Genomic DNA, 16006 nt, shown 5'->3' on the forward strand with positions numbered 1-16006 from the left:
TCCATTGGTTAGTTCCTCCTTTATCGATAATTATAACCCAAGCATTTCAACTAAACAGAGCATTACCTCATCATTTACATACGAAGCAGCCATTTTATTATAATGCTACAGAGAAGCCATTTTATATATGCAGTTAACGGTTAACATTACAGTTAATAATGTGAAAACCCTGCAGCAACATTGAGGGAAAGGTTATTATCAGACACTTGCTGTACCCATGTGAACATTTTTCAGAAAATGTTCTGTTTTTGTGGAATGGAAGATGATGTTTACTTAATACTTATAGTATGCAAAAGAGAACAAGTCAAAGCAATCTAGGTAGTGTAGATTAGTAGGTAGTGAACATCAATTGGTTCTAGAGCTAACAGTAAAAGAAGAAGGGATAAAGGAAATCAATGGGGACCAAGACTGAAAACTGAAATCTCTTTCCTTTTTGTTCCAAAAGTGAAGCAAGGCCATGTAACTGTAACCTAAAATCATATATTATGTAGTTGTCCCAGATAATGAAAATAAATTCAAATACATGCTTAAAAGACGTTGTTTAAGTACACCTGCTTGATCTTTTGTTATCATCAACGTCTTAAATTACTCTTTTCACTAATGTGTCAAATCTACCCAGTTGTTGGGTAGTTAGCATACAGCAATCTGAAATAATTTCTGCAAGTTTTTGAAGGTTTTCGTTTTTGGAATTGTGGAGAAAGCTGAAATTTCCAAATCGCAATGCAGCAAATTATATCAAACACAATAAACAGGATTTTGCAGGGAAATGCTGCAGTTCCATGTGCAACTGTGACACTTCCTCATAAGATTCCAGTATGTTTTGGATTTCTGCATGTGTTTGAACCTGGTGCTTTGCTGCTTGCTAGCTGTTTGCTGGAGGAGAGCAGCTAGAAGGGTTAAGGTAAGTGTCTATTATTAGATTTTTGTATTGCTTATTTAAATGTTTGGTGGAGGGAGGTTGTCTGATCATTTATAGAAGAATAGCAGGCACCTAAAAAGCATTGTTGTCCTGGTGTAACATGGGATATAAGTCCATAGCTGCCTGAAAATGGCAACAGTTGAATAAGGTAATGGAAAAAAAAGCACTTGCTCTGCTTGCCTTCTTAGACTGAGGCATTGACTGTAAGGGTTGGGATCTTGTGTTGCATTTCTATGATTCATTGGTTAGACCGCGCTTACAGTTTTGGTTACCACTTTGGAGGAAGGATGTGTAAGCAACAGAGAGCTCAGAAGCAATTCACAAAGGTTTTGCATTAGTTTGAATGTAGATATAAGGGAAATCGGACAGACATTTTTCACTGGAATGTAGAAAACTGATAAGTAACTTTATAAAACTTTAAAAAGACATTGAGGGGCAGAGTTAGAATGGATAATCAGAATCGCTTGTTTCCAGCACAGTGGACTCTATTGTGATGTCACTGGATTAAGGTGAGAGAAGAAAAATTTCAAGTAGGTCAGAGGAATAAGTAATTCACACAGAAGATAATAAGCATCTGGAACAAATGGCAGAGGTGATAGTGGAGGCAGATACAATTACAACAGAAATTCCTTTCAATAGGGATTTGGGTAGGAAAAGGGTAGAGCGATATGGCATGATGGGATTAGTATAGATGGGCATCAAGGTAGACATGTGCAAGGTGAGTTGAAAGGGTTCACTTCTGCTCTGTGTATTTGTATGAGTTTTGTTAACAGCCTTCGAATGTTTTTGAATGTCTCTATTTTAAGCAAAACATACAGAAACAGTCCTTTGCTTTGAGAGGTGGCTAGGCCAGGAAACATGGTTAACTGCTTATCAAGTTTAATTGGCAGTGTCTAGTGTGCAGTTACTTCTTGTTCTTCCACTTAATATGCCACAGCACTTGACTTTGTGGCCTAGATTAGAGCCAGTTTTATTTGAAAAGTTTCTATGGGAAATCTGCACAGTGTAGAATTGTTGTTTAGGTCAGTGGCAAGCATTGCATGCTCTCCAGTTAGTACAAAATTCAGACCATTTCATTGGATCCAATCCATCTATAAATATAATTTGCTCAGTACAAGAGAGAACAGGTCCATTGTCATCAAACTGAACTAATAAATTATCACCCGTTTTTGATAATAGGCATAAACAGAGCCCCATGTATGACAAAGAAAGAGGTTTATTAAATGTTTTCATGCTAAATATCTTAATTTAAATTTGATGTATTATTTATTTCATAGTACATGTGCATTTGCACATGGACTCTTCAGTACAATTGCCAGTGATGATTTTATATTCTCAACAACTTTATGTACCTTATCAGATTTAAGGCAGGAAATATGTTTTTGAAAAAGGCATAAGCAATAGTTCTAAGGATGCAGTAAACATCATCATTTGAGCCATTCAGTATATTTTCATCTGCCTATACTGAGATTCTATTACATATGCAAAAGTGTGGAAAAAATTTCACCAAACTAGTAAACTTTGCATGTATTCACAAATTCCATAAGTTGCATGCATTCTGTTTTCAAACTGTTTTTTCTTTTATTTTCACACCCATCCTTGTTTTTATTTTCCCTTTTTCTTGGTTGGATTCCTCTGTGTGTTTAATACAATCCCTATCCAGTCCTGGAATTTGAACTGCGGAAAGCCAAGGAGACCATTCAGTCCCTTCGTGCCAACCTGACACAAGCTGCAGGTGGTGTACATTATACTTTCTTCATTTTCTGCTTTGTTACTGCATAAACAGACCTGGAATATTTGAGACATGTAAATCTATTTTTGCTTTTTCAGCTTTCACAGAAAGTGATGTTCCTTTACAGGAACGGAAAAATTATAAATCCAGCCCTGAAATTCAGGTAAGGTTTGATCAGAACAAATCACATAAAACAAATTATGTCTAGCATTCGTCATCCCTCCCCCATGGAGTGAGAGGATAGTTATTTGGAGCAAATTCTTTGCTTCATTAATTGGACTTTTCATTACAGGGATTTTTTTTGAGTTGCAAGTGTTTTGGCAAAATTGGAAATTTAAATACTGCACATTCTCCACAAACTAGTCTGCAGAAGCATGTTTTGAATGTGCTTTTTCTATCCCATTGTCTGTTTTTGATAAATGCTTGCTACCTTACAAAGATGGTCTTCTTTCTATTTACGTATACCAGTAACATCTTTTTGTTTAAATCATGGTGATGTAGACTTATTTTTTAATCTTCAGATTGATTTATTAACTTGGAATTGTATTTGGATCTTCTATCTGACCTATCTCCTTTGTTCATCTTTCAGTATATTTTGATACTGAGTTTCACATTAATGAGTATCCTTTGAATTGGTATAACAGAGATGGAAATTAGTCCACTTAAGAGAAGTGTCAGTTCTTTGGAGAGCCTATAGAGAGGTGATGGGTCTCCTTTGAACAGAAAAGGTTCAGAGGATATTGTGTTCAGAATTTGAAAGGTTTATTAAAGTGAAAAAGGCAATGGCAGGAGGATAACCAAATATAGGGTATGAGTTTAGCATTTACAGCATACAAATACAAATAAATGTCTTGGAATTGATGAAAGCAGGTTTAACAGCAACATTCAAAGAACAATTGTATAAATATATGAGAAGGAATTTTTTTGCTAGGGAGAAAGCAACAGAGATTAGGGCTAATTGGATAACTCTTTCAAAGAGCCACATACATCATAGTTTCAGTGGTTATATGTTATTAACATGGTGGCAGCAGTTATGTCTGCAACACTCTCTACCATACTGCAGCCTGGATTGATTATTTTGCCAAGCATCATCTTGCATGTATAATAGTATTTTGTGTCCCTTTTGCAATGTGTCAAAGTACAGCTTTTGGTCTTTCAAGGAGTCACTGTAATGTAGGCAATGCAGCATCCATTTTGTTCACAGCAAATCCTCTGGAGCAGCATTGTGGTTTTGGCTAAATAATCATTGTTTGGCAGACAGATAAATATTGGAAGAGACACACACACACACACACACACACCCCTGTTTTTTGATGATAGTGCCATGGTTTTTATTTGAGGCCGTGCAAAAAAGCAGTCAGGGCATCTGTTTAATGTCTTATCTGAAAACTCGAGGAACAGAACTTCACTGAGGGATCAACATAATTTCTTGTGCTTTTAACCTGGAAGTGTGTCTTGTGTGTCGAATAGCTTAATCGTGTGCTATTGATGTAGGTACAGATGATGTATAATAGATGCAAAAATATATTTTCACCAAAATGTGTGATATGATTAAAAGAGCTAAAATTGTGATATTCTGTGCTAAAATAGAATGCATCTGTCATTAAAAAAAATGTTTTGTACTTTGCCTTGTTCTACAGTAATGTGAAATCAAAATCTTCAGGGAGATGATATAATTTCAGTGAGGTGACCAATCAGTGTATAGAAGGGAGATTAAACATCTGGCTGAGTGATGCCACCGCAACCAATGACTTAGTGTCAGCAAGAGTGACTTCAGGAGGAGGAAACTGGAAGTCCATGAGCCAGTCCTCATCGGAGGATCAGAGATGGAGAGGGTCACAACTTTAAATTCCTTGGTATAATCATTTCAGAGGAGCTGTACTGGGTCCAGAACATAAGTGACATTACAAAGAAAACATGACAGTGCCTCTACTTTCTTAGAAGTTTGCATACATTCGGCATGTCATCTAAAAACGTTGACAAACTTCTATAGATATGTGGTTAAGAGTAAACTGGCTGGTCATGTCATGGCCTGGTATGGAAACACCAATGTCTTTGAATGGAAAGGCCTACCAAAATTAGTAGATACAGCCTAGTCCATCATGGTAAAGCCTTCCCCACCATTGAGCACATCTATGCAGAGAGCTGTCGCAGGAAAGCAGCATCCATCATCAAGGTCCCTCACCATTCAGGCCATGCTCTCTTCTCTCTGCTTACATCAAGAAGGAGGTACAGTATCCTCAGGACCCACACCACTAGGTTCAGGAACAGTTATTACCTGTCAACCATCAGGCTCTTGGATCAGAGGCGATAACTTCACTTACTCTGTCACTAAACCGTCCCCACAAGCTGTGGATTCACTTTCAAGAACTCTTCATCTCACATTCTTAATATTTATTGTATGTGCGTACATTTGTCCATCTTGTTACATGTGGTCTTTCATTGACTCTATTGTGTTTCTTTGTATTTACTGTGCATACCCACAAGAAAATGAATCTTAGGGTTGTATATGGTGACTTGTACATTGATAATAAATTTACTTTTGAACATTGAACTTTTTTGATAGTTTTGCTGTAACTTGTCATTTTGTCATCTTCAATAACTGTCGGCAAGTGCTGCTTTTTAATGATCACAGGAGAAAAAGTTCCTTTGGGCCTCAAAACACAGTGACACCTTTGACAGAGTACTTTAAGTTCAATGAATATTTATTGTTATTTTGTCTGTTTTACCTCACAAACAAGGAATGTGGTTCTTTTTATAGGAGGCTGTTAAACCTCTTGAGAAAAGAGCATTAAATTTCCTGGTGAATGAATATTTACTGAAGATTAATTACAAACTCACCTCAATAACCTTTTCGGATGAAAATGATGACCAGGTAATGCTTAGAATACCTGTTACCAAAAATGTAGAGTGACTAAATTTTATCTTTATTAGGATTTTTTTGTGATGTAAAGTACAATTGCATGACAATGTAGTCCTTAAATTGTGTTTCTTAATGGCACAGTTGAGAGAATGACAAGTAAATTTAAAGCTGCTTCATGTAAAAATGAGTCAATCAACAATGACTTTGTTTTGAGGGATTTGAGGGTGAGCCCAGGAAGCAGAAAACAATTACACCTGTTATGCATATTTCAGGTTTAATTTTAAAGTTGGGAGTGAATTTGAATTTGATTTTGATTTGAGTCTTTGATTTTTATTTGAAAAGCCTTATTTAGAGCTAAATAAGATCAAGAGAATACCTCTAGATATTGCTTTAAGGAATAGAGACACATAATTCAAGGTGTTAGGCCCTCTGCTGTAAGGAAGATATTTTGCCAGTAATGAATATGTAGTTGCCATTAAAATTGTGCTCTTAGAAATTTTTAACATAAAAGTGTGATTGGAAGAAATGTCAAACTGTGATTTCCATGTTTTATGTGGGTACAGCTGCAGGAATTCAGTTGCCCAAAGGAGACAGCTATGAACAGTTGACACATTGATAGCAGAGAGATTATTTATTGCATGAGTAATTTGAAGAACACATGACTTATGGACACGTGCGTACAAACTAGCACTTGGGAGACCAGGATGAAAGGGAATGGATTTACTGATGGCTGCAAGCATCTTCTGCTGGATGGACAATGGATTTTCCTGCTGTTCTTTTTTTCTCCCCTCATGCCCTGGCTGCAGTAATCAGGGGCTGAGCAGATTCCCTCCCTCACTCAGTGAGGGTGACCAGCAGCCACACATCCTGTACCTGCTCACTCTCCCATTAGCTGCTTCTATGATCTACAGAAACACTGTAGAAAAGTCACACTGTGGCATTCTTAGAATTTGAATTGAGTTTGAGCTTAATCTGTAATGAAGATCTGGTTTTTGTGCTGGCAGTTTCCTGGTTATAACAGGATTTTGTTCCTGAGAAATATTCACAGAAACAGCTGTGACAGGAGAGCAAGCAGGCATGGGAAGAGTGTCTGCCAGCTTCCTCACTGACTCGATGAGTGAATGACTGAGTCAGCCCACTTCTCTCGGCTGTGCTCAACCCAGTCCAACATGAGAATGGCTTGAGGGAAGGGCAGTGGGATGGTAAGAAGAGAAGGCAGGCAGGAGTGCCTTATTTCGACCTGATAGAAAATCCCTGCAGCTGCTGGCAAATCCATTCCCACCAGTCTCCCAAATGCTTGTTTGCAATGGGTGTCAATACGTTAGGTGTTTATAATCTGGAGAGGACCTACTTATGAAGGAATTGTAGATATAATTGTGTTTTATCAGAACAAATAGAAGTTCCTTTGGTAACTTCAACATTCACCAGAGGTCATATGTACTAACTGATTGGGAGAATAACTTGAACAAAGATGGGGCATTCAGGAAACAATTCAAAGAAATATTTTGCTTCGACTTAATATATTAAAAAAATGAATAGGAGGTGACAAGATAACTAGTGGTATCTTTGGCACTTAAAGTGACAGATCTGAAGGGCATTAAGCGGTTTCAAACCACACAAAAAAAAAAGACTAATTGACATAAAGAGCAAATTAAGCAGTGCCCTGATCCTGGAGTGGAGACAGGGCCAATTAAGAGAACCACAGAAGTCCATGATATTGGCCCATGTTTTTGGCCCCATGGTAAAATATGGGCATGACTGCTTCCTTGTGTTTAAAATTGTCTTCTCAACTGACACACCAATGTGGTTCTGTGTGGGAAAGGTTGATGAGAAACTGCAATAGCCAACATAAGCAGGAGTACCTTCACAAACTGCTGAACAAGGCTTCTGGTAGGAGAGCCACATTGAGACAATAACATAATTGATCTAATTAGTTTTCTTGTGTTGGTTGTCCATGAGCATCTGGAAGAAAAGTCTCGAATTTACTATCTTCAAATAGGCTCCATCTGAGTCCATTCATTGATTTCACGTGTAGCACTGCTACCATGCAAACTGTAATGCTTTCAACCAGATCTCACAGATACAATCACTCGGAAAATTGAATTCCTTTGTAACTCGTACCCTGTTGGCCACATATTTCCAGCAATATGTAATAAGAAGCCAAGCACTTGCTGGTATTTCATGATGCCACAGAAGCAGGCCATTGAGCCCTCTGAGTTATCAAAGCAATTCCCCCCCCCCCTTTATTCCCATGCCATCTATTATTCCTCTGAGCCCTTCCCCCCCCCCCCACCCGCCAATTCTTCAACTACCCACCCAAGAGCTAATTATTGTGGCCAGTTAACGTAACATCTGGTGCATCTTCAAAATGTGGAGAGAAACCCAAGCAGTCACAGGAAGAATAATTGGGTTGCGTACACGGTGTGCGACCAAAAGTAGCATCAGAGGGACCAGTACGTTTCCCAGTTTAGTGAAGGTACTGCACAGTGTATCTACATAAGTAACAGCTGAATCAGTACAGCAATAATGAGACAACCAACAATCAGGTCAAAGCTATACATCTCTATTGCATTTTATTTCACAATTAAATGTGGTAGATTTTGGACCAAAAAATGGGAAGGAAAGACTCCAAGATGTTTCCACCCACAATTTTTAGAGTGGATCCCATAAGAACAAACAAAGCTTTTTTTTTTTGGAAAGTACCGAAATCACTGTCATTTCCAATTCATGCATTGCAATTCTGAGCTAGAATATACTGTATACAATATTTCGCTCTTGGGTTCTTAATTATTAAAGCATAGGCTTGAACCATGGTTCTTCAGACTTGAAATCTTTAGTTATAAAGTTATTAATTTCTTAAGACAACATTGTTGCTCCATTACTCAGGAGATGGTTCTCAAAAAGATTATGTTAAAATTAATATTATAAATGTTAACAGTGCTGGTGAAACCTGGTTGATGCCAACACAAAATAAAATAAACTGCTTTACTGAGTGAGCTGTATTTAAAATCTGACCTCAGCAGAATAACCCATTTCTCTCATTCATTTAAATTTCCTTATATATTCCATTTATGAGATAGCATGTGCAGATTAAAATTCACAATTGCACAGGATCTGACAGTTCAAGAAACCTATTCCATTCTTGGAAAATTCATTGACCTCTAACACAGGCATGAATTAAAATGTAATGGCCTGTCTAAGATGCCAATTGGACAAAATCTAAATATCAACGTATTTGTGGAAGTACTTAAGCTTTTGTTCTAATGCTTGATAGACATGTATTATCTTTCTCCATATCCAGATAAAATTGATTGACTCTGTCTAGACATGGACTGCTAATTTTCTGTTAGAAAACATAAGAGAATCCCAGTATATGTAATCCTAAAGTTTCTGTCAGTATGTGTTAATCATCTCCAATCAAATGCACCCTAGGGTTCACCTTTTAATAGGATACTAATGAGCAAGTATTTCATGATCTGTTAATGTTGTCTCATGTGATTTAGTTGGTGCCTAGAACAAACCACTACAGTGAATCTAATCTGATTGTTCATTCTGAGGTTTTTATTTTAAAATTAAGATAAAATGGCTCTATCTCCTAACATTAGAGAAGAAGTACAGGAACCTGAAGATGCACACTCAATGCTTTAGGAACAGTTTCTTCCCCTCCAAAATCAGATTTTTGAATGAACCATGAACACTGCCTCATTTTTTTGCTCTTTTTTTTGCACTACCTATTTTTCTTCCTTATTGCGACTTATAGTAATATTTTAGGTATTGCACTACACTGCTGTTGCAAAACAAGAAATTTCACAGCATGTCAGTGATAATAAACCTGATTCTGATATCACCCCCCCCCCCCGCTATTAAAGAATCAAGAGATCATATACCAGCATTTCCCTACTTTGTTGCAAAGTCTTTATGTGTATTCTGAATTGTACTTGATATTTTATTTCGTTTTTAACTAGCAGTGGATAAACTTATTTCAACCCTTCAGGACTTTGAATTGTGGGACGATGTTGGATTGAACATTCCAAAGCCTCCAGACTTGCTGCAAATGTACAGGGAGTACGGAAGCCATGCAAATACATCAAAAGAAAGGAGAGATGTAGCAATTGGAGTGGTGCCAAAGGACTTGGACCCACTCCCTGTTGACAACGAATTAACTGCTTTACAGCAACCACAGCCACAAGAGGTACGAGATAAGGAAAAGTGTGATAACAGTCTATTATGAAAATAGCTGTTGAGATTTTGAGTTAATTAGAATTTTTAGCAACACAGACTCAAATACATGAATTTTTCACTAGCCTTGTATAATCACCAATTACTTTTGGGGTTTGTAAGCATAATAACAATTAGAAACCTTGTGGACTTATTTTAAAAATTATTATTTCATATTTTCTTTTTAGTTGTTGGTGCAATTATAGCTAATAATGTTTTGCATTTCCATTATTTTCCTCAAGAGGTAGCAGAAATTATACAGACCAAAACGGTTGTAGGCTCAATTAGTGATCAAAATTTGACCTGGCAAGTGCTATTTGAAGCAACCTTAGTAACGTACAAGGGACTATTAATGTGACAGATGTCCTTTTTCACAATATCACATAATTACAAAAAAAATTGTATTATGGATCGTTCAAACCCAGTATGAAGCTTTTTCTTTAGCTGAGATGTCCTTGAAAGGATTCCTGCAACTCCCACTGTGTCCTCGTGGGTGATAGTGATGTCCTATGCTCAGAATGATAGTAGTTCCTTAAAGCAGATATTTTACTATAGGTTCTTTACAAAGTGTAAATCAATTAATTCTGCATGTATGTTGTTTAATCTTATCTCCAGCAGGCAAAAATAATGCAAGAACTCCAAGATCAACTCAGTATATTAAATAATGAGAAACTCTTCCTTGCATCACAAATCAGACAGCTCCAGAGGTATGTAATTCTTTTTAAAAAGTGTAACATTTACATTGCTCAATTCATTGTAAGTCTACCCCAGTTGTTCATGGTGATAATATTACAAAAGAAAATCAACAGTGAAAATCTGCCCTCCGTTGAATTGTTGAATTCTTCTCAATATCTTAAACTGCTAATCTATTAATCTACACATCAAATTTAAAGGAATAAAATTTGCTTCAAAACAAATAAAACCCATTTGAGTCTTTTAGCAGTCGCTGTTTCAATTTGACTCAGTTTAAATTTTTCATTTTTATCCTCATTATACCAGTTGAATTCAAATATCTGTTGAGGTTCAGTGTATGTTTCTGCCATGAGCTAAGAGCATTTAATCCTCATGCTATTATATATTCATTTTGTTGTAAAACATTAATATTTATTAGTTCCAAATAATTTTTATAATGGTGGCTAACGTTAGAAGTAATTTGAAATAGAAAGGGAAGATAAAGTATTGTGAATTTAACTGAATTTCTTTTAATTTTAACAGTGAAATAGAAGTGCTCAAGCAACAGAATTTGGCTGCTGTAGCAGCTGCACCTGAAAGGACAGCAGTTCCACCAAGTACATTAGAACAAGTGCCTCAAATTAAACCCGCAGATAGTGGGGAGTATCTGGATGTGCGAAGCTTTGAAAACGATCGTTGCAGTCCAGAGAAGGAGGACATGAACACTTCTTGCCCGATAAACACTAACAAAGATTCTAAAGTTCACTCTGTCACTCCAAGTACAATGACAACACTAACCCCACATGACAAAAAAGAAACTGAATTAACAACAGTCCATTCACATGAACCTATACAGTTCAATAAGCCAAACAGGTTAGTCACTGTTGTATATGTTGAGTAATTAGAAAGTAATAGGAGGTAGCAGAGGTCAATTATTATTTCCATGTCAAAGTGGATTTTCATACAACCATTTGCTTTTATTCTAGCATGGATAAAACAGTGGCTAATTGGCAGGAGGCAAAGAGTGGGAATAAAGGGAGCTTTTTCTGGTTGACTGCCAGTGACTAGTGGTGTTCCACAGGGGTCTGAGGTGGGACCACTTCTTTTTAGGTTGTATGTCAATAATTTGGATGATGTAAATAGATTGTTGCAAAGTTTGTAAATGATATGAAGATAGGTGGAGGAGCAGGCAGTTTTTGAGGAAGTGGAGAGGCTTCAGAAGGACTTGGACAGATCAGGAGAATGGGCAAAGAAATAGCAGATGGAATACAGTGTTGGGAAGTGTACAGTTGTGTTTTGTAGAAAAAGTGAAGGGGTTGACTATTTTCTAAATGAAGAGAAAATACAAAATAACTGAGGTGTAAAGGGACTTGGGAGTCCTTTTGCAGGATTCCCTAATGGGTAATTTGCAGGTTGAATCTGTGGTGCGGAAGGCATATGCAATATTAGCATTTATTTCAAGAGGACCAAAATATAAATGACTTTTTAAAGCATTGATGTGGCCTCACTTGAGGTATGGTGAGCAGTTTTGGGCCTCTTAGAAAGGATGTGCTGAAACTGGAGAGGGTTCAAAGGAGGTTTGTGAAAATGATTCCAGGATTGAATGGCTTGTCACACGAAGAACATGGTGAATGCTCTGGGCCGATAGTCACTGGAATTCAGAAGAATGAGGGCTGACCTCATTGAACCCTATCGAATGGTGAAAGTTCTTAATATGATGGGAGAGTCAAAGACCAGAGGATACAGCCTCAGAATACAGGGACATCCTTTTAGAAGGAGATGAGGATGAATTTCTTTAGCCAGAGAATGGTGAATCTGTGGAATTTTTTTGCCACAGGCAGCTGTGGAGGCCAAGTCTTCATGTACAAATATTTAAGGCAGAGGTTGATAGATTCTTGATTGGTTAGGGCATGAAGGGATGCAGGGTGGAGGCAGGAGAATGGGGCTTAGAGGAAAATTGGATCAGCCATGATGAAATGGTGGAGCAGATTTGTTTCCTATGGAAAATTACCACATATTTATTGGTTTACCACCTATTAGATAAGGCTTCTTATAAAGCACTTATTCAAGTTTAATTTGAAGCTGAACTATAAATCTTTCTGAATGTCATCACAAATTTTGCATGTATCATTTGTATTTGAAGTCTACTTTTGAGTTTTATTCTGACCCTTTTCCAAACAATTTCTACAAAATATGCAAGATTTTTTTTAGATTTAAGCAACAAGAGATCATCGGTTTTAAATTTGTGTTTGTCACTGATACTGCAGTACGGCAATGGGCTTTATCGAGTCATGTATCGATAGAAGGGTGGGGATAGGAAAAGTAAAATTTTGTTTTTTAGCCATGTGATAGCCACTTGGCCTGTTGGTTTGTAATTAGATTGTCTTTCATAGTGGGTGAAGTACAGAGCCAAGCTGAGTTGAGGGAGAGAAGTGGGATTTTGTTTTGCTTCCATTTGTAATATAATTGAAAGTGAAAATCAGTAAATTTCATGAGGTCCAAATGAGCTTTCATCATTATCCGAAAGAAATGTTTATGGACTGAGTTATTTTGGTCTGGAGTTTAATATAAAATAAATATACAATATTTTAAAGTTAACTGTTTCTTCAAGCATATTAGCACTATTTAGAGGTATAAGTAGTATTAACATGCTTTTCCAATTTAAAAAAAAAATCATTTGAGGCCCCAAAAAAGAAGATTAAATTATCCTCCTTTTGTGTGTTGAGTGCATTGATTTTTGAAAATGTTCCTTGATTTTTGCAACTTGCAGTTGGCTGGTAAAAATAACCTTACAATTAATTAATGTGGTTTACTTTGAATTCTCAGGTTTAGTGAACATTTTAATGTGATCAGAAAAACTATTGCCTTTAAGTATATCATTCTTGTACAGAATAATTTGTAGGCTTGGATTTCATACAATCAAATGATGCTGCAGATGCACATTAAACAATTACAGTAGTCACTGATGAGCATCTTGTATGTAGACCCACAGCTTGCAAATTCAGTGGTGCACAAAACCCAAGGTGTTAAGTGAATTTGCATTTGTTTTAAAGATCAACCATTGGCAAATAAGTCACAGTTTGTGGTTTCCTTGAAATTCCAAATCAAGACACTGACTGATCAGTTTCAAGACAGATTTGTGGCTTCCCTTTGTTGTTTTTTTAGTACCAGATTTTGATCATTTCTGATGACTTTCAGCAGTCTCAGGTTCTTGTGCTATTCCAGGGTTTGGTAAAGAATTGAATTTCCACTTCACTCATTGTGTGGCATCCCAGTTATTGGTACTGATCCTATTAAGTATAGGGGAAACACGAGGAAATCTGCAGATGCTGGAAATTCAAACAACAAGACACACAAAATGCTGGTGGAACACAGCAGGCCAGGCAGCATCTATAGGGAGAAGCGCTGTCGACATTTCGGGCCGAGACCCTTCGTCAGGACAGTATAGGGGACTGTGGAATTGCTTGCATTTGACAGTTCATCGATGGACTTAACTCCCCATGGGGCAAATCATTAGGATATTTCATTGTCTTAAACTAAACTTCAAATTACCAGTTTCTGTAATGACCAGCTCCTGTGCCTGTTCTGTTGAGCTCTTGGATACCATTGAAGATTCTTTATTTCCTGTGTTACTATCATCACATGATCTCTGATTTATTGCCACCCTTTAGTGGGGTATTGTACCTTGTCTCCTGTTAAACTACCGTAGTTCATTGTGCTCAGTCAGTACTGGAGGTTTACTCCTTTGATTAAAATGCCATTAATCTCCTTATCATTTCTTAATGTGCCCAGGGAACTTCACAGACAATTAGCCATATTTGTATATTGCAAGCCCCTAACATTGGTTCAAATTGACAACATGTCCATTTTTCCTCATTTCAATGGTTATTTTAATCCTTTGGTGACCAGAAAGGCATATGTTAATAAATTGGTCTAACATGATGTAAAGCCTTTGAGCAGGGTATGCAAACAAAAAATAATTTGGGAAAGGGATTGTACTATATAATATAAACAAGTGTAAAGAACATATCAACTTCAAAAATAATTTTCTTTTTTTTTCTAAGTAGTTTGTTCATGACAACTGGATTCTCTTCCATCATGTTGTCATCTCTACCTCTAATGTTTTGGCTGTTTTTCAGTTGTGATGCTTCAGGGTTGAGAGGTGTACAAAATATAGACAGCATATTTGTCTACATAAAAGATTTAAGTCGAATAAAAGAACTAATACTATTTAACTTTCAAAATGTTTCTGCTCTCTTTATAGGGCATTATCACCTGCTTTTCATCAAGCACTGCTATCTTTTTGTCGGATGGCCACTGACAGTCGTTTAGGTGCAGAGGTAACCTCCTGAATAAAATTAGCACACTTAATATAAACCTAAACTGAATTTCCTTCTGTTTTAGATTTTTCTATGATACAGTCAGTCAACAAGTGAATGTAACCTAATGCCCTAAAACTGTGTATGCATACTTTTAATGTTTGCTTTTCTTTTCTACCACATTGCATGTAGCTTCATCTCTGCTTCAGGTTCCAAACTAGCAGAGGTTATTCAAATGATGTAAAAATCCCACAAGCAGCCTTCTATAACTATTGAGGATGAGGAAAGTGGGGTTGGGGTTATCCATATGGCTACGTTCCTTTCAACAATTTTACTCTACTGAATTTCCTATTTCTTGCTCATCTTGGCTCTCTGAAAATAAGATACAAGATGGCTCCTGAGTGAATCATCTGATCACTATTTTAAAATGTAGGTTTTACTTTGCATCTAAAACTACACAGCCTATAAAGGTTTGTAGATGCCAAGAAGAAATCATTGCTTCATTGTGGATTATCAATTTGAAATAACAATAGCACAGTGAGGAGAGTCACTGCCTCACAACACCTGTATTCAATTCTGACTTTAGGTACAGTTTTGGGAAGTTTGTTTGTTTTCCCTGTGACCGTGTGGGTTGTCTCCAGCTGCTTGAGTTACTTGACAGATCCCAAAGATGTGGATTGATAGTTTAATTGTCCAGTGTGAATTGTTATGATGTGTAGGTGAGGGATGAAATTTTGGGAGGGAGGGGGAGTCGACATGGTCAGGACAATGTAAATAAGATTATCATAAATGGCTGTTTAGTTGTTGTTGAATTTATAAACCAAGGGCCAATTTCTGTGCTGTATCTCTCTCCAACTGTGCATGCATTATGTGCAACATGTTGTCTTCCTGTTTTTTTAGCCAATTTTCTATTTTTAAGCATCTTTTGTTGGTAACTCTCCTTAACAGTTACTAAGGGAATCTGCTGTATCACATTTTGGGGCTGAATCAAGCTAGATTTAGCCTGAAGACTGTCACCCTCTCCTCCTCTCATTAGTGGCTATGGTGCAACACTACTTTTGTCAAGCCTCAAAATGCTTTACAACATTGTTCAATATCTATTCAGAAACACTAATTAGGCTGATTTAAATAATTTTTAAACATTAAATAAACTTAAAGCTGTAATAAGTTAAAACACTAAGAGATAATGAGAAATGTAAATAGTCACAACTCCAGAAGCAGGTAAGGTAAGATAACGCTGAGACAACAGAGAAGACCCATCCATTGAGCAGAATTACCACAAG

At 36.9% G+C, this 16006-nt stretch overlaps 1 protein-coding gene across 5 annotated transcripts in view; it reads left to right on the forward strand.

Annotated features, from left to right (window-relative positions):
• The window catches only part of relch (RAB11 binding and LisH domain, coiled-coil and HEAT repeat containing), a 102160-nt gene that overhangs the window by 27544 nt on the left and 58610 nt on the right, over positions 1-16006 (forward strand). For 4 of the 5 annotated variants that reach the window (XM_073024284.1, XM_073024283.1, XM_073024286.1 and 1 more), the window contains exons 3-9: positions 2583-2654; positions 2750-2814; positions 5413-5526; positions 9509-9706; positions 10348-10439; positions 10948-11277; positions 14669-14744. In XM_073024284.1, coding sequence (XP_072880385.1) covers positions 2583-2654; positions 2750-2814; positions 5413-5526; positions 9509-9706; positions 10348-10439; positions 10948-11277; positions 14669-14744 — 947 coding nt within the window. The remainder of the gene's footprint in view (positions 1-2582; positions 2655-2749; positions 2815-5412; positions 5527-9508; positions 9707-10347; positions 10440-10947; positions 11278-14668; positions 14745-16006) is intronic. The other variant, XM_073024288.1, reaches the window with a different exon arrangement.

The sequence above is a fragment of the Hemitrygon akajei genome, chromosome 20, assembly GCF_048418815.1.
Source record: "Hemitrygon akajei chromosome 20, sHemAka1.3, whole genome shotgun sequence".
NCBI lineage: Eukaryota > Metazoa > Chordata > Chondrichthyes > Myliobatiformes > Dasyatidae > Hemitrygon > Hemitrygon akajei.